General features: G+C 42.0%; 1 protein-coding gene across 1 annotated transcript; it reads right to left on the reverse strand.

Moving 5' to 3' along the window:
• DNAAF5 (dynein axonemal assembly factor 5) lies at positions 1–27990 on the reverse strand. Its single transcript, XM_081839682.1, has 13 exons — positions 27417–27990; positions 24004–24188; positions 23334–23458; positions 22244–22359; positions 18431–18663; positions 16062–16274; positions 14894–15037; positions 12131–12299; positions 11442–11589; positions 6565–6715; positions 3417–3564; positions 2029–2220; positions 1–1132 (listed from the first exon to the last, which is right to left on the reverse strand). The coding sequence occupies exons 1-13, from the start codon at positions 27973–27975 to the stop codon at positions 987–989; spliced, it is 2529 nt and encodes an 842-aa protein (XP_081695808.1). The 5' UTR covers positions 27976–27990; the 3' UTR covers positions 1–986.
• Positions 27991–27994: the final 4 nt, after the last annotated feature.

The following is a 27994-nucleotide window of genomic DNA, read 5'->3' on the forward strand; positions in this document are numbered from 1 at the left end:
TATGGACACATGTGATGCATTTTATAATAAAGTATCAAAAAACCAAATAACATACATTAAACATGTCATCAAAACTGGGCACTGTAAGCTAACATGAGAGATCAGTTATTTGCAATGGGAGTTCAGTTACTTGCAGCCCAACCAATAAAGAAAAAACAGTGGTTCATTTAATAAAGGCACTTAGACATGGAACAAAAGAAAAATTGCAACAAACCAAACTATAATGAATATCCAGAGAGAAATGCAAATAATTTAATTATTATCTATAATTCATTCATTCCTTACCAAACCCATCTATAGTTAAGACTCCTCAAATAACACACACATCACATAGTAATCCAAAGCAGTATAATGATACAGGCTCAGGATATTGGGTATTTACATTACCAGAAATGTGGTAACATAAAGCGGTTTGCACTTTCTTGCTCTTCCCGCAATGTATGCATGTTGTCATGGCCAGACACATCCAGTCTTAATTCAAATGAAGACAACCACTCCTCCTTTCAGTGATGAGTGTCTAGGTCGGGATCTAAATGCTTCACACTTGAAAGGTCCAATAGCAATACTTTTTTAAACCTACTAAGGTCAAAAATAGATTTGAATTCTGCTGCTTGGTAAACCTTTAAATGTCTCCAGATCTTCATTCTGTGTCATAGAGATTTTGTGTCATACAGATCTTACAATATGCATGGTAGCTTGTATAATACACAGCTGAGTAACACATTGTAACATCATTCAGTGGTCTAAAGTTCACTGCAGAGATGTTAGATGTGGGATTTGCAACAATATGAAAAACAATGTAACTCTTATTCACACATTTGTCTTTTCAAGGTTTTTTTTCTGTTAAAAAAGTTAAAAATATTTTGCCTGTAAGAGTTTTTATTTATATCTGCATCAATGTCAGTATGTGGCAGCTGAAACTTCTCCATTTATTGAAGTGTCAACATTGTATGGTACAAATGAGAAGTCACAGCCCACAAAGGCATTTATGATTCTGAGTATCTCCAGCCCGTTGATTCAATGTGCAGCAGCAACTGATCACAGTAGGCTGGAGAGCGATGTTTGCGCACAACTGCTTCAATTTCTTTTGCCAAGCTATCTGGATAGAGAACACCTCCTTCTTTCAAAATATCTGCAAAACACAAGTTTATATACAGTTAACAAAAACAGCTTGTCCTTCACTTCCTACTGTTTGCCAAAAACACAGGAGCCTTCTTAGCTTAGAAAGCTGCTTCCTTCACTGAAATGGAGGAAAGTCTTGCTGTATTAATGCATTGGCGCACCTGCAAGAAGAGCTCAGTGTAATTTGAGCCTAAAGTTGCATGCTTCAATCACAGACACAGTGCTTGGTAAAACCTGTAGTCAGTGTCAAGCAAGTTAAAACGACATTTTGCACAGGTCTTAATAAGATAAACCAATCATGTGGTGGGTAGATTATGAAAGACAAAGATTGCAAGCTTGGAAAAATTATTTTCTCAACAACAGTAATAAAACCTTCCACAACAATTGGTGAAGCTACTCCTAACACAGACAAGTCAAACAAATAAAAAGGGACATTAGAGAGTTTAGTCCAGATCTACAAGGAAAGTGTAAACTCATATTTATAGAGTTCTTCCCACCTACCTCATTAGCCAAACTAAGGCACCCATGTGTACATTTATTCAGAAATTACTTCTCATGGGATTTAGTATAAGCAGGACTCGTATATCTGTGCCTTTGGAAAGAAAACCTCCTTCATCCCTTCCTCTTCCAAGTATCCTTCCTTTGATACTTGTTGATACTTGTTGCCCTAGCATACACCTTACCTTCTCAAAGCCGACCACCTTTCACACAGAACATGATTTCCCACAAGCACTTAAGATACTTCACATTGCCAGGGCACTCTCCTCCACCCAGAAAGATCAAGCAACTCTCTCTCTCTTTCCTGACCCCCATTTGGAGTCACAGCTACTAGAAAATGCCCCAGAAAATAGGTGCTTAATCCAACTTCTTAAAAAACATCAAAGTGACAACTCATTCAAGGCTTACCTAAAACAGCAGACTGGATATTCTGGTCAGGGTCATCCAGGTGAACCAACAGTTCTTGATACAGGAACTCAATGTTGGTTTTTAATAGGGCTTTCTTTTCGTCATTGTTTATACATTTGAACCAGCTGAGCAAGGCACTGGCAGCTGCTAGTCGGACCTCATGCGATGAATCATCCAAACGCTTTAGGAGTTCTGAAAAATGATACAACAGCACCAAAAGTTTACTATAGGCACACTATGCCATATTCAGTAACAAATGTTGCAAAGAGATGGGGAACTTATTTTGTTCTTAAAATTTACACTCTGCTGACTAGGATCTAGTAGTGTCTCTCTCTCACACACACACCAATTAAAAACATTCCATACAATAAAATTAACACAATAAAGCAACATGAAAATGTATTTATTTTCTTCAATTGACTTCCTGAATAAAAACAAAAAGGTAAGGAGATTCTGTGCCAGGTATGGGAACCTGTTGTGCACCTCCAGGTTCTGTTAGACTCACATCCTCAACTGCTGGCCATGCTGCCTGTGGCTGATGAGAAACGGAGCTTAACAATATTTGAGGGGGCACAGGTTTCCCAATTGCTCCTCTTCATACTGATCTGTCCTTCCCAGCAAAACCACAATTGTTGCCTGTGGTTAGCAGAATACATTGCTCCCCCTCCCCTTTCTTGGCTCAGTTATGTTCAAAAATATAGCCCAACAGAGTCATTGCTTTAAAAGGGCACCTTCACATTTGTGAACCACTTGTTTCTATTCTCCATACAAGTTTGCGCAGAGATCACGTTTTACACCATTTCAATCTGCAATGGTCAGCAGCTGCTTTTGCAGATGCAGCAGCACTTGCTCCGACTCTCATCAAACTGCAACTGGCTCGGGGCATAGCCACACGATGCAAAAACCTTGCTGGAGCTAATCAGCCCAGGCCTGGTCAGTGCCTATGGGAGAAACTATACAGGAACCCCACCTGTGCTACTCTCAGTTTCCCCAAAAGATGAGCTGTAAGAAATCAGCGTTCTTGTGTCAGCTGTCATTATGTAAATCTGAAATTAGTTTTAACACTGTGGGTATTCACTTCATTTAAAAGAAAGAAACACACCATGTAAACTGGATGGGCAAACTGTGACATGGGTGGCACAAGTAGCAGAGGCTAAGAGGGCATCTTCACACCTGTACATACATGCCCACGGGTCTGGCTATGGTAACCAGTCAGGTCCACTCTCTACTAAGACTGTCCTGCACTCTCCTGCTCCACAGTTTAGCAGGCTAGAAGGTAAAACATACCAAGGCGAAGGAGGATGCACCTGTACCTGTGAACTTGAGAGGCACATTCTCAAACAAGAGAAGTCAGAAAGATTGGCCACCACCACCAATGGCTATCATACCTGGATAAATTTTGCTGAGTTCAAATTGTTTTATGCAGCCGTCTAGAAAAATGCTGATTATTCGACAAGACATTAAGCGTGTCATTTTGGAATCTTCTTCCAGTGTGGCAACTATTTTGGGCATCAGCACATCTTCAGCTTTCAGCATCTGAAACCAAGGAAAGGAACCGCCAGCTTAAGAAAATGGGACTGCAGTTACAACCAGTTCGATTTCTGTTATTGTCTGCTATTATATTCACTGACATCTGCAGGACACGGGCAAATGCCAAGGACAGGGACAGATGCTAATAAAGTAAATCTCTTAAGAGAAGCATTGTCTTCTTGGCTCATTCACTGAGCAGATTTTCCTTTAACCACAGTGTTCACATAGCTTGTTCTTGATCTCTTTGCCCTTTTGGCTTGTTCAATTAAATTAATGGCAGATATAATAAAAATGGCCAGGTGAAAATATGAACTGCCTGGCCCTAAGAGGAGGTTATGATGAGTTTGGGTTTCCTATACAGAAACAAAACACACAGAGAGAACTCATCAAGCTATGATGTGGCAAACTGCTTTTGAAACTGTCAAAAGCAGTTTGTGATATGGCATTGGCATCAGAGGAAGGTAGTGGGTAAAATCCCCCTGGGCACATGCACGCCCGTTTGCTATGCCTAACCCTCTGGATCCCAGCCATGTCCTCATGACCTTTTCATTTTCTGTGTATCTGCCGTTTCAGCTCCATGGGGTACAGTAGAGTGTTCTAAAACAACAATGCAAATATTTCAGGGGATTAGGCACATGTTTTGAAGGCTAGGGAAGCAATTCCAATGAACATATGACATGGCTGCTACCACCAGCACACTTTTGGAGTGAGAGATGAATGATTTAAAGTTAGCATTTCTTTAGTATTCCAGAAGATGGTGCTCATGTTCAAATTTAAGCTCTTAAACCAAGAGTCTTCAACCCAAGAAGCACCTTAGCCCCATCTTGCAACCAATATACCCTCTACCCTTAAGCTTTTCAATTTCTAAAAAATCTTAAGGCAAAAGCAGAAAGAGGACCAGGCTATAGTACTGGTGTGACACATATTCTATTAGGGTGCAAACCATGCTCTACACTACACAGCCTGCTTTTGGGTAAAGTATGCAGAAGAACATTTGCATTCTAATAAATGCAAGGATGTGCATGTCTTGCATTCACCCTAGAGGGATCTTCTGAGCTATCTTCCAAACTGTTTAGTCTCTCAGTTAAGTGAGTTTTATTGTCTTGGCCATAAGCAGCCACAATATCCAAATATAGACAAACAGTAAAAGTCAAACTACATTTGTAACAGACCACCCAAATCTCAAAAGAAAGAAAAATATGGATTGTTAGGGTTTGTGCACAAAGTCTACATCAGAGATTAGGGGCAGAGAATACTTAGTGCTACTTCTTTCCCAAGTTGTACGAAACCTTTGAAAAGCCATTGCCTACTATTTCATCTGCCTCCTTTTTTGTTGCTACGCATCTTCTCATTCTCCAGATCTTCCACACAAACCTCTGTTACCATGTGTGGTTCCCAATTAATAACTCTCCTTGCACTTTGTTCAGTTCAGGGGTCTCCTCCATACCCTTTTGTGCTCCTATATCATGTTTCAATTTTATTCTGCTGCAGGGCGGTTAAGATATGTACCAGCTTGCAGAAACCTTTTAGGACAAGGATCAAGTCAGTGCCAGATCACGCAAATGGCAAAAGAATATAAGGAAAGCTGATAAAAATTCTCTATCTAGTCTAACACACTGCTTTCTTGGGTGGTCAAGCAGAAGTCTCCTGGGAGCCCACAAGAAGGGCCATAAGGCAATAGACTTCTGATGTTGTCTAACAGCAACTGATATTCAGCAGCAAAGCTTCTCAAGTAGTTTTATTGAGCTATTTGGGCAATAGCTGCTGAATTTACCCCTTGAATTTGTCTAATCCTGTTTTAAAGCCCACTTTAAAAGAAACTGATCCAAGCATCGGGCATTTTTTTCCTTTAAAAACTATGGGCTGGATCCAGACTATGTTAGTGACACCAAGTTCCCATTAAAATCAGTGTCATTTTTTAATTATTACTCACTTTTCACAACAAAAAATTCCTTCCAGTAGCACCTTAAAGACCAACTAAGTTAGTTCTAGGTATGAGCTTTCGTGTGCATGCACACTTCTTCAGATACACTGAAACAGAAGTCACCAGACCCTTCTATATAGTGAGAAGGTGGGGAGGGGTCTGGTGACTTCTGTTTCAGTGTATCTGAAGAAGTGTGCATGCACACGAAAGCTCATACCTAGAACTAACTTAGTTGGTCTTTAAGATGCTACTGGAAGGAATTTTTTGTTTTCACTTTTCACATTCATTTCAATGGGACCTCGGGGTGACTAACTTATTCCATCTCCAACCCTTTATTTTTATGATTTAGATAGCGTTGCTTAATATACAAATGCAAAGCTCCAATATTATAAAACCTAAGGCCACCTTTTAAAATTATTTCATCAATACTATATGTGAAGCAGACAGACCTGTGAGGGTGGGAGAGGGGGAAAGACCCTGGAGGGGGACTTTGAAAGTCAGTGAGACACAGCAAGGATCTAAATACAGGTAGCAATGCATTTAAAGTCACTTGCTAAAGGATTTGAATAAAATTAAATATAAGGGCCAATCACTTGCCACTTAGCCCAGTGCCTTTGCTCCCTCATTTGACAGGATGCTGGAAGGTGCAAGCAGATTTACTTCTTACTGAGCAATTGGACAGAATATTGCCTGCATGTGACTTCCAGGCATATGGAAAGAGGCTAGAAATTTACATATTTTAAAATAAAGCCTTCGCCATTCAAAGAAGGGGTCAGCTCTCTAATAATACTTCCCCACCCCTGCAAATAGCCGCTGCCCTGTTTGCAAGTGAAGAGTTTCAGAATTTCTGCCTTTTTTATTGCAGATCCCTCCCCCGCCATCAAAAATATTTATGTTAGGAGTGACCCAATGAGAAAATGCTTGCTACCCAAGTATCAATTTTCAGGCTAAACCCATATTCTAAACTTGTCTTCCTATGCTGTATTTTGGCAAGAGCTTTGATTTATAGAAAGACAGAGATGATTTGCATTTCTGGATGACAATATTCAGCATGGCTGTCAGGGGAGGAGGGGGACGTTTACCTCTTCTGGTGAAAGCAGTTCACTGTAAATAAGAGCCCAGAGGCATGATACAGCAGTCGTGCGGATGGCAGCTGCTGTTCTTCCAGCTTGCCACTGCAGATTAGGAGCCAGGATGTCTTTTATCAGGATCTCAAGGTAGTTACAAAACTGCCTGAAGCCAAGAACAAAGAGCAGCAAAATAAGAAGCTTTGTGTGAACGTGATGGAATGACTGGGAGGGTGAAAAAGCACATTTTCAGTCTTGAAAACAAGATAGCCAGAACAGGAAGAACGAAGCATGAAAAAGAAAAAGAATGAATCTAATATGATGACAGTGTATGTTAACAATACTTCATTACTCAGATTTCTTTTGAGGGAAAGTAAGTGGACTTTGTATAAACATTTCAGGAGGAGGAGAGGCAGAAATCTTTCTCAGCTTCAGGCTCTGCAAGGTATGTTCCTTGTCATCCTAACAGGCCCCTTACTCTAGTGTCTCAGAAACAAACCACTCCAAGTTGACTTGAAGAGGCTTTTAATGTTTCTCTATATAATAAAAATGTAAGAATGTTGTTGTGTAGCCCACGTTGGAGGATTTCCAGTGCTGCATCACAATCCTGGATTTCCATGAAGTCAGTGCAGTGAAAGGGAGCAAAAGTGAAGATTGCTTGCACTACAGCAGTGGCTATGGCTTGGGAGCGGCAATGAGAGGGGAAAGTAGTTTTTTTTTACAAAAATGACAGAAGTTTAAGGAAAGCAAGGATGGAGGCACTCTGAGAGGCAATGGCAGGGGGGTTGGCGAGTGCAGCAAGCAAGACCACAGCCCTAGTATACAAGAAATTACCATTGTTACAAATTCATCTTGTCGATCTCAAACAATGAACTAATCATGGAGCATTTACCTGTCTCAGAACTTAATCTCAAGCATCAACATTCCTCTGTGATACAGATAACTTTTCAGATATTCAGATATGTTTCTATGGCAGCAGAATAGGGACCTGCCATGTTTCTATGGCAGCAGATAAGGGCCAACCTATACTGGTCAATACCTTTGGTGTAGCACTTGAGGAACTTTGAAAGTATGAAAATGGCAAAAGCTTTTAATATTAAATGCTCATTTATGCAACCATACGCCTCCGTCTTGACATCTTGCCTATCACCCAGTGGTCATGCTCAAGTGATGCCCTATGCATGATCAAATGTTGCGTGTTCCTTGGCAAATACTGGAAAAGCATTTTTGCAGTGATGTGTAAAATGACTGCTTATGCACATGGTACCAGCTGCATTACCCAAGGGTTGGGAGCCTACATGTGTAGCATTTTCAAGCAGCTACTGGCTACCAACAGTTATTAGTTGGCCCTCACAAGACAGACTTCCCAATCTTATGTATTGTTTTTCCTCCAGCAGGTGGCATTTAAGAATTAGTAGTGAAGACAGCTCTAAGTTCAAATAAAAACCAACAGCTCAACATGCTTTCATCCCATTCTAACATTAGCTCTTTTTAAATGGCATTTAGATGTGCCTAGTTGAGCCAGAATGAGGATTCACATTCAAATGTGCATGCTACTGAAAACAATTCAATGCAGATGAATTGCAATTGACATGTGGATACACAATCTAACGCATACTGGATTTCCACCAGCAAATGATATCTGCACAGGTCTCCCAAGCAGGATCGGGGCATTTACATCTTCAAATCAAAATCAACTAAAGGTCCAAATGGGTGTGCAGAAATTGCTTGAAGTTAATGTGCACATCAGCTGCCTGGAGGGAAATGGCCAAATGTGTGCCTCATGGCAATATTCAGGATTGTTTTTTGCATGTTACCAAGACTCCACAATGCATTGATTGTATTGTGTTAGTTGTGTTTTATTTTGAGGTACAATGGCCCTGTAACTGTTGTGACAAAGGGCCACATAAAAAGACCTTAATTATATTTTTCTATGGGCCACATTTTTTTAAAGAAAATACATACACATGACACAGCTGAGTAACATCTAGCCAGCTTGCCATTGGCAAAGAGCCACAATGCCCTACAATTTCTATAAACTCCAACAAACATGGTGGTCGTGTGACCATGCCTGAATGCACCTCTATTTTAAAAAATGTATTACTGATTGTATTATATTGTATTATTAAAAGCTATATAGCCGTTTCCTCCATCAAGTCATTTCAAACCAGTGTTTGGCTCCGAGGTGGTCTATGCTAAATGACCCCTGAGAACCTTCACATTTTTGGTAATGGCTTCTTTTAATCCCTTAAATAAAATGTGTCAAAAACACAAAAGATGGGTTTTAGCAGAGCCACTTACTCACTGGCAAAGGAATGCTCTCTGCGAAGACGAATGCATTTAGAAATGTGTTATATTTAATATCTTTGAGGCAAAAGAGGAATAGCACTGCCAAATTGTTCGGAAAAATGAGATATCTGCTCAAGAGCTTTAACAAGGTACATTGCAACCTGTCAATTTGAACCATTCACACACACAGTTGCCAGAAAATAAAGTCTATTGCATGGTTAAAAGAAAGTGCACACTTGCTTATAAAGGTGTGGTAGCTGTTCCAACATGGGAATGTGTCTGGCTTTTGCTCAAAATGAGACTTAAATTGCACCCTTCTCTTCCTATTGGGGACCTGAATTGCTCTCAATATTAGTAATTATCAATAAAGCACCATTACTGTGATTGTAACATTGAAAACATGAAGAAATCATGTCCCTTCCCCCGAGAATGGTTTACCCATAATGCAAAAACACATGATTTCAATTTGTCTTTGTTAATGGATGAAGAGAACCCCCAGAAGAGCAAAGGGGAAGACAGGCCTCAAGATAGTGCTTGAAAACAGCAAATCTTGGGGGATTTAAGCAGTATACTAGAATAAGAGACATGAAGCCTCTTTAACTCCACCCCCACCCCTGAGAAAGAAGTTGAAATGCAGCCTTCAAATAATACTTCATTTTTTAATTAAGCCCTCCTAAAATCGATAGATTGGCTCCTATAGCTATTCCTTTCATGCAGATCCTCTGAATGACTTTAAGAAAATGTTTCATGAACACAAGGTTGCAAAGATAGCTTTTTTGCATAGAGGCACTGCAGTTACAATAACGTCAACATGGAAAATCAACAGGTGCAGCTTTTTCCAGTACGGAGATAGTAGTGAGTGTAGCTATGCCTATTTATTTTTGCCTGTCCCACAGCTGTTGAAAGGACAGAACCACTGTCAATCCTACATAAAAATGGTGCTATATTTGGCTTATAGGATCTTCTTAAAGTAAGCAGTTTTGTTTTTGTTTCTAAATGTTCCGAAAGTACAGGTTCTACTTCAGAGAGGGGTAGGGAGACCATGACCATTTGTAATCCAGTTAATACAGCTTCTGTTTAAGATTTCCTAGCCTCCACTTGACCAGATTAACAACAGCCCTAGGGATTTTTCTATGTGTGCCTGAAGAAGTCCAATTTAAACTATTTTTGTCTTTGGGCCAGCTTGGTTACTAAGATTGATGTACAATCGCTGACATCATTTTATTCTGGAGTGTCTCAGAATTCATCCTTCCCTTCTCCCGCCCACCCCCCCAAAAAAACTCCACCTGAGGCTGCAGAATGTCAAGGGTTACAATGCAAAAAATGGCTGCTTGCCAGGAGATTAGGCAGGTGTTGGGACTTGCAGGCTGGCTCCAGTCCAAGCACCTGAAGATTCAGAGGATGTCCAATGCGTGGCATAAGGTTGGGAGTAGCAGAAGCAGCTTCTGAAAATGCCTCCTGCCTTTTCCCCAAAACCAACCCCACCCCTTTAATCCTTATCTACCTCAGGGGTTTCCCCTCATTTCCCCATCATACATTCACCACATGTCTACATTTGCTGCCAGAAATAAATCAAATCTCACTATGCAATAATATTTCAACATGTTATTGCCATACATTGTAGCAATTCATAGATCAGGGGAGGGACAGCATTCTTCAGTCAAATCCACTCTACAGTATATATGCTTTCTACGATTTAAGCAAGTGTCTAGAGACACAAGGAAGGTCTCTTTCTGGAAAATTCCCATCCAAGGACCTGTAAACTTAGGAAGTCCCTTTTCTACACAACAAGCTTCTAGGCATGCATGATCATGAGTACAGTTCTAAAATCATAATGAAAGCTGGAGTTACTATGGGCATAACTGAAGATGTGTTTACAGTAAGCTTTGAATTGTGTCTCTGGGTTTTTCCATTTCTGGACTTGGCCTATTGGTACATCTTATATTGCTTTTATACAATTTGTGCCAGTGCGCTATAACAACTTCCTTTGACTGGGACTATATATGAGACAGATTGAGAATAGAAACATCTGAGAACAGGTGTTATTGTGAAGGAACCAAAGAATTGCAGAGTTGGAAGAGACCCTAAGGATCATCTAGTCAACCCCCCTGCAATGCAGGAACGTGCAGCTGTCCCATATGGGGATCAAACCTGCAACTCTGGCATTATCAGCATCATGCACTAACCACATCAAACAGAGCACCAAACCACAGCTTCTCTTTAAACAGCAACTGCAAATCACAACAGGCAATGCTAGAGTTCTCATGTCATGGTCAACCACAGTTAAAAGTTTGTTGTGAATGCACAAATGGCACCCATTTCACTCTGAAGGAATTTGCACCCAATGCAAACCAGAGCAACAAACTTTGGAGTTTTGGTTTGTCTCTCTCCGAACAAATCATGAATTGAAGCTAACTTTGTTTTTGGCCTACCAATCGTGGTTTAAGTTAAGCAAGCCACAATCCCGTTTTGGACATAACGCTAAGCCAAGGATCATGGTTTGTTGCCCATGCTAGGAGATTAAACAAAGTGAGTGAAATCAGCTAATACCTTATTGTGAACATAATGCTTTACGTCATTATGTGCCACTGAATGGTGCTTACCCTTGAGAATTGACGGTCTCATTTGGTTTCTGAAGCAACTGGGATAAAGTACTGAATAGTTTCAGACGCATCCTAGGATCTCTAGATGTCTGAAGACATGTTTTAAGAATGAGAATAAAATCCTGAAGAGCTTTGCCAATCATAGGGCCTAAAAAATAAAAGTGGAAACACTGTGTTTTCTACTAGCAGGAATTAGTAGTATAGTATACCTTGCATCAAAAGGCTTAGCGCTGAAGACAAACAAAAGCTGTAAAATAAATTAAACTCTTCCCTCTTGAAATAGAAGAAAGCCAAAAAGAGCAAAACAAATTTTCTTTGGGATTTTGGAAAGACAAGGCCTGGGAAACATACATAAACTCCAATGTGCCAGAATATTTGAACCCATTTCAAGCTGAGGTTGCAAACACCAGTTTGAAGCAAACCAAGGTTAGCATGAACATTGGTCCTGATGCAATACTGCCCCATGGAAAAATTTCAAAAGAAAAGATAGAGGGAAATATGCACAATCGAAGGGAGAAGGAAGCTCACAGCTGCTAGTGATCGCTTAATCATGATTAAAAGGTGGGGGAATCTGTATTTGCATTAAGCCTATGTTATCCCTATCACTTTAGAGGCTTCATTCCTTTTGGAATTATTGTGTTCTCCCATGATCGTTCACATTCATACCAACGCTGCTAAGTCCACATTACCTGAATGAGTGGCAATCACATCAAACTGTAGTAATTCTGGAGAGAAGCAGGTCCAACGATCATGAGTTGAGGATACCCATTCCATAAGTTGAGATATATGTTGTTGATAAAGGCCAACAGCACCCTCCAAGTGCTGCACCTGAGCCAATGCATCCATTGCCTCTTCTAACTGGGGGGGGGGGGGGGAGAGAGACAAAAAAGTTTAGAAAGTGTTGGTTTTAACCAGCTCACTATGTGAATCCTCACACAATGGGCTGTTAAAAACAATGAAGCCTTGAAAACAGGATTTATTTATTTTTAACCAGCTGACTAAAAAGAGTGTTTAGCTATGATTTTCAGATCACGCCACACATGAAATGGTCCTTTAAACAGCCACCTTTTCTAGTGATCAGTTTGTCTGCCTTCAAGACACAACTGTTTTATTTTTTTAATCTAACCTGCAGCCCATTTATATGCTCTGATATCTCATCTCGACTCTGGTGTGCCTAAATTGCTGTAACCTGCCTTGGGACCTGCTGACGAAGGGCAGGTAAGAAATATAATAGTAACAACAAAAGAAAATCCCAAATCCAACTGCCTGCTTAATCACTCTGTCAATTCTTCTTAGATTGCTCCTCCAGCTTTGATCACTTCTTAAGATTCTTGTCCTCCTCCATTCGACTGCCACTTTGACTTCTTTCTTCCTTCTTTAGATAGTCAGTTCCCCTGCAACAATCAGGACCTCTCTTCCCTGCACTAGTCTTGCACTGGGAACATTAAGCAAACTGAGCACATCTGCCTGTCTCTGGGAGCCTTGGCTTCAGGCTGCAAAAGCAACTATACCTGGGGAGCACTGCTTGGATAATAAAGTATGCATCATCCATTTTCAGGATTTTCTCCAAAAAAAAAAAAAAAAAAGATGTTAAGCAGAAAGGTGAGGTTCTTAAGGTTCAATGAATGTACTGTTCACCAGGAAAAGGCTCAATTTTCTCAAAGGACATCTATTTGGATGCTATCAGCACTGAACATTTTCTTCCAACTTGTCTAGAGTAGACAACCCATTTTTCTTCAAAATCATGTTGTTCAGGAATTTATTCTTTTAAAATACACCAAACAGGCCCCCCACACTGAAAAATGAGATTCCTGTGACTCTGTACAAGCGTCGTGACTTCATACCTCTAAGTATTCTTTCTAGCTTTTGTGTATAAATTAATGCAGAATTAAGGTGTATTACATTTACAGTTTAGAAACCAACTTTCAAAATTATGACTTTTTTGGAAGTTGCTTGTCAGTGACAAGGGCCATAAATACCAGCTGAGATTATCATGCCTAGAGCAACAGTACAGGAAGTAAAACAGTCATTATGAAGAAGTAAGTGAAGAAGTAAATGAAGAAGCAAGTCTGGCAACAAAGCTTGCTTGGGCCACCAAAGAGCTACTATGAAAAGATGGCCGCCTGATTTATTTGGCATCCGACTTGGGAAGAAAGTGATTTATGGTTCGGAGATAGCCATCAGGAGGAAAAAAGGCCAGCCTTTATCAAAGGCATCTTTGGCTGTTGCCTCCGATTTTAAATAATGACTGAAACATTTTTAAACTTAGGATGGGTGTGGAGGTGAAAAGGGCAGCTACTGAAAAGACATTGCTGTATCCTTTGACTAAGTACAGAAAGAAAACTTTAAAAGAAAAACATATTCTGAGTTATCGCAATTGGCACAAAAAAGACTAGTATCATTAGCAGCTGATTTCTTTACGGTTTTGAGAGAATGCATAACCTTAGGCTGAAGAATACCCAATGTATTCCCTGTACAAAGTATATTTTGGGTTTGCTCTGACTTGCAGGTTTGTGGTTGCTCCCCCCCTTTCTTATTTTTTAGCTAAGATCACCCCTTCTGCAGCATTTGCAAAAAAACCACACACTTGGGTCTTTTTTCCACAATGCTAGCTCCAAGAGATTAAAACAAATCCACCCTTTGAGACCACTTCTTTATGGATAATCTTTTCCCTTCGGGGAAGTTCCAAATAAAGGTTTTATAATGAAGCTCAGATAGTACTCTGAAATCCTGCCGTGAAACATGGTACACTGCGTAATTAGTGAGGGTAATTAAAAAGGTCTTGGTTTTCAGCTTTTTGTCTGGCGGCTTATAGGAACGGACACAGCTTGGTGATAGAGCACACGATTCGCATGCAGAACGTTCCCCAGTTCAATCCCTGAAACCTCCACTACAAGGATTTTAGGTAGCCACTTTGGGAAAGGCCCTGCTGAGGATCTTGGAGAGCTGCCATTAGTTAGACAAAACCAAATTGTACCACCGATAGAATTTGGTGTAAGGCAGCTCTGCTTTTTCTGTTGTATCATCACTTGGGGACACTACAAAGCTTTGTGGGCTAAAGCAGGGAAGCCTGTAGACCCTTCCAAATGGTCTGGTGTGTAATTCCTGTCATTCATGACCATTTGCTATGCTGGTAGGTGCTGATGGTAGGTAGAATCCAACAACACCTGGATGACAACCGGTTCAACGTCCTGAGGATAAAGGGCCAGCTTTGGCAGGCCAAATATGGTGAACAGGCTTAACCATGCTGACCCCGTGCTTAGTACATTTTCAGGCAGTAATTTTTATTTTTCTATTTTTCAGACTGCTTTGTTTTTAGTCTTTGCTGCTCAGTTGTGAGAGTCTGAAGATGCCACACCTGGAAAGAACCAGTAAGTTCAACGGCATCTGACTTTAGGAACCAAACAAAATCAAAACACAGGACCATACAGCAGTGGTTCTGTCAAGGTTACCTTCACATGCAAGGGTCCAGAAGTTGGTATTGCCGTTATCGTTACCAAAACCTTCGTTAGCTGAAGGCTTACTTCTTTACAGTCCTCTTGGCATACATCAATGAGTGCTTCCACACAGCAAAGCAGCTGCTCCATGTAAAAGACCTACCAAATACAAACAGAAAGGAAATGCTTCCACAAGGCAATTGTTGACGTTCTCGCTTTGCTCCGCTGTAAGTCACATGGCCATATCCATGCTATTTCATGGTGGTCATGAAAGCCTGTTTTCTCCTGTAGTTACAACTATGCTCTGTGGCCAATGGCCATGTAAACACAACAGGAAACAATCATTATATGAAAAGGACCTAGGGGTCTTAGTGGACCCCAAGCTTAACACGAATCATGAGTGTGATGCAGCAGCAAAAAAAGCTTATGCTATTCTAGGCTGCATCAACAGAAGTATAGTTTCCCAATCATGGGAAGTAATAGTCATGCTCTGTTCTGCCTTGGTCAGACCACACCTGGAGTACTGTCTGCAGTTCTGGATGCCACAATTTAAGAAATATATTGATAAGCTGAACGTGTGCAAGGGAGGGCAACCAAGATGATCAAGGGTCTGGAAACCAAGCCTTATGAGGAACGGTTGAAGGAGCTGGGTATGTTTAGCCTGGAAAAGAGGGGGTTGAGAGGAGATACGATAGCCATCTTCAGATATCTAAAGGGCTGTCACACGAAAGAGGGAACCAGTTTGCTTTCTCCTGCTCCAGAGGCTAGGACCTGAACCAATGGATTCAAGTTACAAGTTCCTCTGAAACACCAGGAATAACTTTCAGAAAAGTAAGAGCTTTTTGACAGTGCAACAAACTCCCTTGGGATGTTGTGGACTCTCCATCATTGGAGGTTTTTAAGCGGAGGTTGGATGGCCATCTGTCATGGATGCTTTAGCTGAGATTGGACTGGGGTTGGACTAGATGACCCTAGGGGTCCCTTCCAACTTGATGATTCTGATTACTGTTACCAAAGCTGCCCTAAAAATGGTTGTGGATGAAGGGTGGTATGTAATGTAATGCAACGTAATGCAACGTAATGCAATGCATCAAGCCTAAGGAACTATCTGAGACAAGACTTACAAAGACTTACAGGATCTGGATACTGTCTATAAGTGCAGCTTATTTTGCATTCTCCTTACCTCTTCAGACCGCTGTCTTATTTCAGTGCAGTCCAGTGTGCTGGCAAGGTACACCAAATGAGGCTGCAAGACTTTCCTTGGCGAACCCCTTATAACTGCCGCTAGAACCATGAGGTAGGATGGCATAGGCACTTTTTTGAGGTCAGACGTGATTAACTTCAGAGATACCGCTGGGCTGACAAAGGCGCCAATCAGCTCTGCTGCATTCACACACTATGAAAGGGAACACAAACACCTTGCCCAGATTATGAGAGGCAAAGGACCAAACAAATTCAACATGGCTATTTTAAAAACAAAAAACGAGGACAACAGATTGCTTGCCTTTGATCATTTTAAAAAAATGCTTCAGAAATTGCCTTGTAGGCCTTTCCACTCTTTCACTCATAATCTTATGGATGACAAAGTTTTCTTGACATGTATCAAAGAAGCTCAGAACGAGTGCTCAGATGCCTTCTTTCAGCACCAACCTCTCAAACAGGCATCATGCCAAATAGCATATTGATGGCTTACAAATCTACTTTAAGCCATGCTTTCACATTCTGGTTTACTGGCTAGTAACAAACCACGATTTGTCAATTCAGATACCATGCCACACCATAGTAAGCTTCCTTAACCATGGTTTGGAGTGTTGCCTCAAACTGAGCCCAACTTTTTACTTTTTAGCGAAGAAGAATGGCAAATCCTAAGAACAAAAGAAGAAGCCTACTAGATCAGACCAGAATCCCAACCAGTTGGAATCTTGTCTCCCCACAGAGGCCAAAGTGATGCCTTGGGGAAGCCCTTGAACACAAAAAGAGTTGCCTTCTCCTGTTGCTTCTCCCAGCAACTGATACTGACAGGCATACTGCCTTTGAATCCCAGAAGTTCAATATAGCCATCGTGACTAGCAGCCATTGATAGACTTTTTCTCCATGCCATTCCTGCACACGCAAGCTTTGGAACACTACAAATGAGTAGCATTCAAATCCAATTCGATTATTAATTTTTCAGAAATGGACAAAAATGCAATATTCTCTTCAACAACATTATCATCATTTATAGTTTTGCTTGCAAGTTTTACTAACATTATGAAATGGGAAAGAAGATACTTAAGCATTATTTTTACCCATAGGAGTGTCTTTTTTACTGTTCACATGCTGTACTGCTAAATAAGCATGCAAGCTTTCTTAAGGTTGGGTTTTAAATGGCACCTATTGCTAATAATAAAGTGGATTAATTATTGCTTCCACAAAGACAAAGGAAAACAGCAGGAAGGAAGCCTAAACTTGCCATGTCTGAACACCGATTAAAGGTATCACATGGAACACACATACTTTAATATAGTGGGAGGATTATGCAGCAGAAAGAGGGAGAAAAAGATAACGTGAAATTAACTAGAAAGGGCATGAACTGCACATAGTTTTAAAATGGAATTTATCCCCCCAAGCATTTACACTTTAATCTCCTGCTTATGATTTTTAAGAGGCTGTTAATGCTTCACTTGGCCAGCACCACAGGTGATACTTGGAACAATCTCACCATTGATCTGTATAACCGAAGAGATATACATTTAGTTTAAGAGTGCCTGTATAAGTTTCCTATCTGCCCTGATCTAGCAAGGATGATCCACAAGGTGGGTTGCCGTCCTGGACTGTCTCCCACACATTCAAAAAAACTGCATAGCATGCAGGAAGAAAAACATCTAGGACTTGGTTGTGCTAGGTTTACTATGGTTAACAACCATGGAGCACAGTTATGTGTGGTGAAAAGGTCTCTTCAGAGAATTTACTAAAATGGAAAAAAACAAAACAAAAACATTTCCAGAAAATTTCCAGCCGGATTTCTCCATGGAATTTTTTTCACTTTTATGATTCATATCATAAAAACAAATCAATAACTAAATGAATGGACACAATCAAATCAAATTTGAATGGATACAGTATTAGTCAAATCTAAAATAAAAATTATAATTAACTTCTTTTCCTAGGAAACAAATATATTTATGCACTGCAGCATTTCAGGAATGCTAAAATTAGTATAAACAGTCCTGTCCTCCCCTCTTATAATCTAAACAATGCAAGGGAAATCTGTGCTACTGAGTTATCTCTTAAAATATTTACAAATGTTCCAAGAAACAAATGTTCCAATAAATGTTCCAAGTAAAGCTTTGAATTTGTTTGAACCTAACATTTAAACCACACACAGCTATTTAGCTATTAGGAAAACTTTTAGAATATTTATGAAGCGTGTAACATTAAGCCAACTTTTTAGTTTTACCAAAGACAAGTCCGTTAGCATGCTAAACGAGGTCTCTGTCAGCCCAGAGGCGCAGAAATCTTTCTGGGAACCGTGTTTCACAAAGGGGGTGAATTTGAAATTTGCAGACTTACATTCCTAGTCACATTACTTTCCTCATCTGAGCACACCCGGTATAGAGTTCTAAGGAGGAGTTCCATGTGCTGTGTGATATGGTCCTCTACATGTTGCAATAATATAACCAGAAGCTGTGACGCCTTTATTCTGGTGCCCTCAACCCAGTCAGTTATATCATGGCAGAGACCAGGAAGTATTTTGAAGATGTTTCTGATCACCAGCTCCCGACATCCCAGATCTGGACGAGTCACTAGAGTGAAATAAAAAATTAAAGAAAAAAGGGAGAGTGGGAATTCAGGGTTAGGGAAAGGCCTGTGAAACAGCTGTATGCTTTTAAGTTCTTGAGTCACAACAGGTATACCTACAATGAAACCAGAGTACGCAAGCTATAACCAAAGCACTATGCACATTTTGTTTGCGAATGCATCAAAAGGAAATGAAATAATCTCACAAAAAGAAAGGGTCAGCTCACATAGGTGTTGCTGTTACCAAACCTGCACACCCAACTATTTGCATGGACAAAGTAGTATTGGAAAGTGGTGGTACAGAGAAAAGAGATGACCAGTCATGATAAAGGGTATCACAGAAAGGGCACCTAAGAAAGTACACATGAACCTCCAGTTTATATGCAGCCTTCTGCATACATATGGAAAAATATGAACCTTAGCCAGCACCCTTATATATGTAAATAGGTCTACAAATATCCCATAATGTGATTTTTTTAATGCTCCAGATGCACCTTATCGCTCACTTTTCTGGCTTTTTCCATTGCAAAACCCTGAAAAGGATCTCTCCAATGTCCTATCCCCTCCCCCACCCCACAAAACTGCTCTGGTGTTTGATTCAGAAACCTCAGAATATGGCTTTATTCTTTCTCAGGATGTTGCTGTTGTTGCTCTTTTCCAACATTGCCAGCACGATTTTTTAAACCTTTTCCTGATATCTGTCTGTTTTGTAGGATGTAGAGTTTGAATTACCTTTGCTGACAGAGCTAACAAGTCAGCTCTATCGAAACAGCCTGCGATTTGGCTGGACACTCTTGATGGGTGGACATAACATTCTTTTGGCAGTCTGGCATGAACTGTGAACAGCAGCTATAGGCAATTCAAGACTAATGAGGTGTCATTTGCTATCCAGATGTAAAAGACACAAGCATGGCCCTAAGAAATGGGCAATGGGATACTTTATTTCTTATAATGTAAACTGCTACAGCCTAGCGTTCCGTTCAAACATTAAGAGGTTGAGTATCCCACCTTCAGAGAAGAGGTGGATGGCAACCAGAGACAGGGCTTATTTGGTGGTGGCACCAATGCTTATGCAGTTTCCCCTCCCGACTGAATGATCTGTCCAGCACTTCCCTTTTATATTTTTAGATACCGTGTCCTTTTTAATCTGCCCAAGCTTTTAAGAAACAACACTTTGTTATCTGATCTGCAGAGAACTCTTACGTAGGCCATTTTATTTATTTCAGGGTATTTTCTCATTTATTTATTTTTATTGCTTGATGCTTGCTTCTATTTTTTTCAGTTTTGCAGCTTTGAGTTTTTAAATGAACTGTATTTCAAAAGGTCTTCTCATTTTTTATTAATATGTATTGTGCACCACTTTGAACATTTTATTTTTTAAAAAAAGAAAACATAAGAGGCAGGACATGCAGTTCTGAAATAAAGATAAATGAAGACAATGCTAATAGGAGGAGGGTTGTTGGTAAAATGGAATTGACTGAAGGAGCGGACTCCCACAAAAGAAAGCCCTCAAGCATACTGCAGTTTTGCATGAGGCCCTCTACTTGTGTGGCTGTACAAATAATAAAAAAAACCTGATGTAAAACTTAAACAGGATGCAGAACACAGAAGTGTTTGTGAAGCACCTACTTAAAGGGAAGGATCTTCAAAGGCACTCTGAACTAAGGCTTCTTTTTGTCATGGAAGAGAGCATTTGGATTATGGAAATTGACAGCAGAAAAACAAAGAGGTCAAATTCAGAAATCCTGCCTGAGAAGACAAAGATAGAGAGTGGCATCCCATTTGACCAGAGGCATCTCCCCACCCCCCCACCCCCAACGATTTTTGACTGGTCCTTTTCAACAGTTCCCTTCATTTCTGATGCACAAATGCAGCTATTTCATCCGCATATCTCACTCCTGTCAAAGGCTTCTCCGCTGCCCCCTACCTTTTCCTAACCTGTCTGCACCCCTATCCTAAGGCAATGCTTTCTTCTTCTTCTCAGTGGAAAGTCGCCCTATTGTCAGGATGGCTTTCAGTTCCTTCTTTGCTTTTCACCCTGACCTGCAATCTCTGTCAACGGGAGATCAAAGCACACTGGGGCAGAGGTGTCAGGTTCATTAGCTTGCAGCTAGAAAAACTGGGGTTAGAGAGAAAAATTCAGCGGCAGGGGGAGGAAGGAAACGGGTGGTCTGCATTTTGGAGGTGAAGTTCTTCAGAAACCATTTAGCTTCTGTTAGAGAGAGAAGCAGATACTGAAATATACCTGTTACATGGATGTTGGAGATTAAACTTGATGCCTTGGAACGTAATGTGTTTATAATGTTTATAATGTGTTGGCACTGGCATGATTAGACTGTACGTCTTGCCTTGATCTAACTAACACTGTGATGTGTACATAAACCCCTATCTTGTAACCCCTACATAAATGGGGTTGCCTGTATGTAACTTGGTAAAGGGATTTGTTCTTGTATTTATTTATTTATTTGGAATTTTCGAATCAATTGTGCTTTACAACTTGAATAAAAAAGGGAAAAGGTGCCATAAACTGTGCCAAATATTTCCCCAACTGGTTGTTTACAGAAAACACCAAAATAAACTTTAGTGAATTTCACCAGGTCCAGGAGTTCTGAAAATGCCCCAAATGTAAAATGAGGAAGCATTTGCTACTACCATTGGAGACGTCTGTTGAACATGTTAAATCATTAGCAGTCACCTTGTAGAACAGGCACCACACGTTGCACAAGCTGCAGTCATTTGGGGCAAAGGTAGAAGGACCTGTAGCCCTGGCTATTCCTATACTCCTGCCTTGGTGTCCCAGGTATGCTAGCCCCCAGCTCAATAAACTAAAATTACACCAGAGCACAGAAACCTCTCATGTACTGCATGAAAGCAGCAATCTCTCATACTCTGGCCTCATCTTACATCACAAAAGGCTTGCCAAAAAGACTGGCCACTGTTAAAGCTGTGCACAGCCAGGTAAGAGCTTATCTCGTACAATTCTTTAGTAAAGGGAGACAGAACAAGAATCATTCCACAAACCTGTTTTGAACTTCTTAAAAGATATAGTGAAAAATTATCAGGTCAGTTGTCTAAAAAGGTCCATAAATCTTTCCACAGGAGATGCAATTACAAGATGTTAGAAGGCACGATGCATGAAAAATCTCAGCTCAGCTAGGCAGTTGGGGGGTTGCCCAACCTTGTGATCTACACTTGTTTTGCAAAGAACATTGTCTCACACAGATCCCTTAATGCTTGTTATTACTCAACAGCTATCTCTGCTGCATAACAATTTATCCTCTAGCACCCGCTTGGCTGTTATGCCTCAAATTATTACAGTAGTCTTACCAAAGCTACTAAGTACTGTATCATCACATGACCCCTAACTACAAAGAGATTATCTAATAGACAAACATTTTGTTTTTATAATATTTCAAATTTTAAAAGAACACGTTAAATTTCCAAATATTTCAAAATGTTTGCATTTTACTTTCTCATTAAGAGATGCTTTGTACCTGCCATATCAAACAGCTGCTCATTACAGGCTTGTGGAGATAATAACGGGACAAGAAATTTGCACCCTGAACATTTTTTCATTATACTCACATCCTGGAGGATAATAAGGTGGCACAACATAGAAGTCAAGTTTATCTTTAATATCGTTCTCGTTTTCTTTTTCCCATTGCGAGCCTACTTTCTTCCAATAAGTTAGAGCCAGTTCCCTAAGTGTAGAACAAAGGCATCAAAAACACACATTATATATAACATACACAAAGAAGTTTAACAAATGTATCACTTAAAAACATCCCTTTTCAGCAAATCTGAAAGTGTTGTGGTTTTTTTTTAAAAAAATCACACTCTGAGGCAATCTCAACAGCTGCATATCTAAGGTCCCTGGAATGTCGTACATGTGTCAGTCACTGAATGTTGCGTCAAAGTACAATCTGCATGTGCGAATGAGCCATCACAGATTCATCAGAATAGACTGACCTTTGATATTGCCTATTTCAACTCAAAGGACATACTTTTCAGTGCAGAGGTAAAAAAAAAAAAAAGAAAAGAAAAAGAATTCACCTGAGAGTCATCAAGTAATGAGAGATCCTTAGGTACTTGGATGTGTCTTCATTTGGCTGATGCTTGAGACACAGAAGGAAAGCAAGTATTCTGAGCCTTCGGTCAGCAGATCTCTTTTGCATACAGCAGTAAATGTTACTTTCTGACTGGAAGCCTTTGTGCATACAGTTTCCACCTTCATTCATTTCAATGCACATACATTAGCGATGGACGAACACACCATTTCAGTTGTAGAGCTAGACAGCATGGTTCCACTCTCTACTTTACTACAGTGGTGCCCTGCAAGACGAATGCTTCGCAAGACGAAAAACTCGCTAGACGAAAGAGTTTTCCGTTTTTTGAATCGTTCCGCAAGACGAATTTCCCTATGGGCTTGCTTTGCAAGACGAAACGTCTTGCGAGTTCTTGCGAGTTTGTTTCCTTTTTCTTAAAGCCGCTAAGCCATTAATAGCCGCTAAGCCACTAATAGCCGCTAATAGGGATGCTTCGCAAGACGAAAAAACCGCAAGACGAAGAGACTCGCGGAACGGATTAATTTCGTCTTGCGAGGCACAACTGTACATGAGCTGCAACATCCAAATAGAGCATAAATTATATAAACTGGATTCTGAGTTCTACTTACTTGTTTTCATGTATTTCGTCAGTAAGGCCACTGAGTAACAGAGGAATTAACTTGTGAAAATAAGAATATCTATCCCGCAGGTGGAGGAGCCACTCTCCAGTGACACTGGTAACAGCCTCTCTAACCTAGAAATGTTTAAAAGCAATGTATGACACATTTACATCCATCAAATATAAAAATAGACTATTGTACTACAATTTTTTAAAAAAATAAAAACATTAACTCTTGCAGCCTGAGGTTTTGGTTAAACTTCTTTTAAAAATAAAGATTCAGCCTTCTTCATACATCCCTGCAAGTTCTTTGAGATGGAGGGGGAGGGGTTTGTTTGTTTGTTATTATGTTATGTGTTTTGTGGTTTTATACTGTAAACCACCCTGTGATCTTTGGTATATAAATTTAATAATTAAATAAATAAGCAATAAAAAGAAATATAACCCAGGCAGGCTTTTACTTTATCCTTCATCATAACACGCAAACTGGTGTTCCATAAATTTAGTTTTAAAAGCCTCATTTCAAACAGGAAAATCTTAAAACAGTCTTGGAAATCTGACAGTAAATTAACCTAAAGAGAAAAACTGTTCAAGATTGCAGTGCTAAAATTAAATATAGTCTCTCACATGTATCTTCAAGAAATAACTGGCTGGTTACAATTTAGCCAGAACCAAGTTACCTGTGGGATCTCATCAAAACACCGCTGAGCTAGGTGAGAAAGCACATCGTCCAGAGACTTCACATTGCCAAACTGAATCACTGCTCCTGTAGCCTGAATGACAGCAACACGGACTCTATAGTGTTGATGGGAAATTGCTTGCATTAAGGGATTGATCAAACTTTCTGACTGCATGTGAAAGGTATCTGGCAGAGGAAAATAAAGAAAAATTATGTTACTCCTGATGAAGCAGTGTAGTTAGGTGTGTGCACTGTTTTATAATAGCATACAGAATGCTGAGCAAAGACTTGGACACTAGCAATATACAGCCTCCAATGAATCTGTAATGGTGCTGTGGAATGGTAGAACAGCAATCTTAATCTTGCTGAAAGATTTCATTTCAGCTGCCTTTTTCTGTATTTTCTGCAGGGGGCAGTGGAAATGGGAGGTCACAGAAAGGTCAAAGTGGGGCCAAGGTGAGCTTTATCATACATTTTTGAAAACTATTTCACATCAACATTCTTGTCTTAAACATGTTTCTTATGAATAAATGTTATTGATTTAAATGGTGTTTTAACCTTCAAGTAAGCATAGATGAGTGCATTATTTTAATTTCCAGTTTATATGTGCAAATTGCCTTCAGATAGGGTCTAGCATACTGGTCTAGCCATGGGGGGGGGGGGACGGACAGATTATGTCTCTTGGGGGTGACTGCCCATCCTCTTCTGACACCACCTATGACTTGGCTTCTTCAGTCTGCTGCTCTTAAAGACAAAAGCAACCCAGGCTGTTAAGTTTTCACTTCTCCTGTGGTCTTTTAGTAAGATGTAGTTGCCTTATATACAGAAGCAGTCCTCCAGCTCAGTATTATTTGCCACACCAGGGGTCACTAACATATGCCCACAGAAGCCTTCTCTGGCACTCACAGGGTCCTCCCCACCCCGGGGCACATATACAAAATTAGGTTTGATAGCAGATTTTAGTTGTAGGTGTGTACTGTGGTGCCCACAGGAGTTTCTCGCTTCCAAATGTGTCCCCCATAGTTGGGAACCCCTGGCCTACACTCACTGGCAGCAATGCTCCAGGGTTCTAGACTGGGTTCTTTTCCAGCCCTACCAGGAGATACCAGGGGGTGAACCTGGGACCTTCTACATGCAAAGCAGATGCTCTACCAAGGAGCTGCGGCCCTTTCCCCAAGTGCAAATGTGGGTAGGGGGATCACATCCACACCATATTAATTTAAAGCACATGGCTTCCCTGAAATAGAACTACAATTGCCAACACACTGAACAAACCAGAGTTCCCAGGATTCTTTTCAGGTGAGAAGTCATGTGCTTGAAACATATGGCATGGATGTGGCCAAAAACAGAGCTCCTGTTCCATCTCCACTGTCAGTGGCATAAGAAGAAGAAGAAGAGGAGGAGGAGGAGTTTGGATTTGATATCCCGCCTTTCACTCCCTTTAAGGAGTCTCAAAGCGGCTAACATTCTCCTTTCCCTTCCTCCCCCACAACAAACACTCTGTGAGGTGAGTGGGGCTGGCCCCACTCAAAGAAGTGTGACTGGCCCAAGGTCACCCAGCAGCTGCATGTGGAGGAGTGGAGACACGAACCCGGTTCCCCAGATTACGAGACTACCACTCTTAACCACTACACCACACTGGCTTATAAACACCATTCGCTGGGAACACTGGTGAGCAGAGTACTATTGCCACTGTGAGAAGAGGATGCTGGATCAAAAGGGCCCCCGGGCCTAATCCAGGAGAGTCATCTTCTTATGCAACTTCATTTGTCCTAAGAGAAGGAACAATGATGTGTAGGGCTTCCCTCACGCTTGATCTGGAAGCTGCAATTAGTCTAGAATGCTGCAGCCGGAGTAAGGAGTAGCGCCTTGTCAGCATAAAACACCTACGCTAAGAAATCTGCACTGGTTGCCAATTTGCTGCTGGGCGTTACTATCAGTATATGAGCCCCTATCGACTTCCGACCAGTTTACCTACAAAATCGCCTTACCCCGCATGCGCCCACTTGACTGCTTTGATCGGCACAACTGGCACTTTCACAGGTGCCATAGAATACCTGCACCACAAATTCAATCACTTTGTGTGGCAGCGCCTGCACTTGGGAACACCTTGCCTATGGAGATCAAGCAGGACTTGCCCTTTTTCGGCACCTGCTATAAACATTCCTGTTGCAGCCAAGTGTACCTGGATAGTTAGAAAGTTGAGGTAATTCCAATCTATTTTAGCCAGTTAACTTTTGAATGTTTTAAGGAAGGGCTGAGGTTTTTTATTTCTTGATTTTACGGTTTTACCTTTTGGTGAACCGCTTTGAGATTTATTTTAAATGAAACAGGATAGCTCAGTCAGTAGACCACGAGACTTTTCATATCAGGGTCTTGAGTTTGGAGTCCCACGTTGGGTGAAAGATTCCTGCATGGTAGGGGTTGGATGTACAACCCCCCACCCCATGGCCCCTCCCAACTCTACAAATCTGTGATTCTGTGAATGAATTTGAGCTGTGGCCTAAACCACGGAGCCTCTTGGGCTTGCCGATCAGAAGGTCGGTGGTTCAAATCCATGTGACGAGTTGCTCTGCCCCAGCTCCTGCCAACCTAGCAGTTCGAAAGCATGCCAGTGCAAGTAGGTAAATAGGTACTGCTGCGGCGGGAAGGTAAACAGCATTTCCGTGCGCTTTGGTTTCCATCACAGTGTCCTGCTGCACCAGAAGCGGTTTAGTCATGCTGGGCACATGACCCGGAAAGTTGTCTGTGGACAAACGCCAGCTCCCTTGGCCTGAAAGCGAGATGAGCACCGCAACCCCATAGTCGCCTTTGACTGGACTTAACGGTCCAGGGGTCCTTTACCTTTTTCCTTTACCCTATAGCAACCCAATGGGACGCAGGAGGCGCTGTGGGTTAAAGCCTCAGCGCCTAGGACTTGCCGATCGAAAGGTCGGCGGTTCGAATCCCTGCGGCGGGGTGCGCTCCCGCTGCTCGGTCCCAGCGCCTGCCAACCTAGCAGTTTGAAAGCACCTCCGGGTGCAAGTAGATAAATAGGGACCGCTTACCAGCGGGAAGGTAAACGGCGTTTCCGTGTGCGGCTCTGGCTCGCCAGATGCAGCTTGTCACGCTGGCCACGTGACCCGGAAGTGTCTCCGGACAGCGCTGGCCCCTGGCCTCTTGAGTGAGATGGGCGCACAACCCCAGAGTCTGTCAAGACTGGCCCGTACGGGCAGGGGTACCTTTACCTTACCTATAGCAACCCAACTCCAGCTGGGGGGAAAATACCTTTTCTCCACTGCTCTTCAAAGTGCCCTGGCCCCCTTTCCTTCTCCCCCCCCCCCCGTCCCAAGCCAGGCTTCTTCTCTGCACCCTCCAGTCCACCAGGCAGCCCCTTCCCCAACCCCACACGCATCGCGGCCCCCCTGCGCGCACCTGGCATGGCCTTGGCGCAGGCGGCGGTTCCCGCGCAGCCCTCCCGCTTGGCCTGCGGATACGGGTCGAGGAGGGCGCTGCGCAGGGCGCGCACCAGCTCGGGCAGGTAAGGCGCCAGGGCGTCTCCCCGGCACGCCTGCAGCAGGAGGCTGAGCAGCTGCAGGAGGCCCAGGCGCAGCTCCTCGCACGGCTCGCCTTCGCCCGGCGGGAGGCCCAGGCGCTGCGCCAGCGCCGGCACCAGGAAGGGCAGCGCCTGCTCCGGCCGGCTGCCCTGGCTCACGCCGTGGCGGGTCAGCTCCAGCGCCAGCTCCCGGCAGCGCTCGGCCGGGTCGGCCACCAGGCAGCGCGCCAGCGGCCGGAGCATCTCCTTGCAGAACACCTCCTGGAGCACCGGCGGCGGCAGCGGCCGCTCCAGGACCGCCGCGCGGAGGCCGGCCAGCGCCTGCAAGCGGGACTGCCGGGACCCGTCCTGCAGGCGGTCGAGGTGCCGGGACACCGCTTGGCTGACCTCGGCCACCCGAGGGTGGTGGTCTCCGATGGCCCCAGGCTCGTCGGCCATGCTGCCGCGTGCCCGTTGC

The sequence above is a fragment of the Podarcis erhardii genome (assembly GCF_964252035.2).
Source record: "Podarcis erhardii genome assembly, chromosome: 14".
Lineage (NCBI taxonomy): Eukaryota > Metazoa > Chordata > Lepidosauria > Squamata > Lacertidae > Podarcis > Podarcis erhardii.

Bases quoted from the DNA above. Each gene is read 5' to 3' on its own strand.
- DNAAF5 (XM_081839682.1), bottom strand. From the start codon at position 27,975: ATGGCCGACGAGCCTGGGGCCATCGGAGACCACCACCCTCGGGTGGCC. The intron at 23,459-24,003 runs GTAACTTGGTTC...AAACATTTCTAG, and splicing joins GTTTTGATGAGATCCCACAG to GTTAGAGAGGCTGTTACCAG. The intron at 18,664-22,243 runs GTGAGTATAATG...ATTTCACTCTAG, and splicing joins ACCTTATTATCCTCCAGGAT to TGACTCGTCCAGATCTGGGA.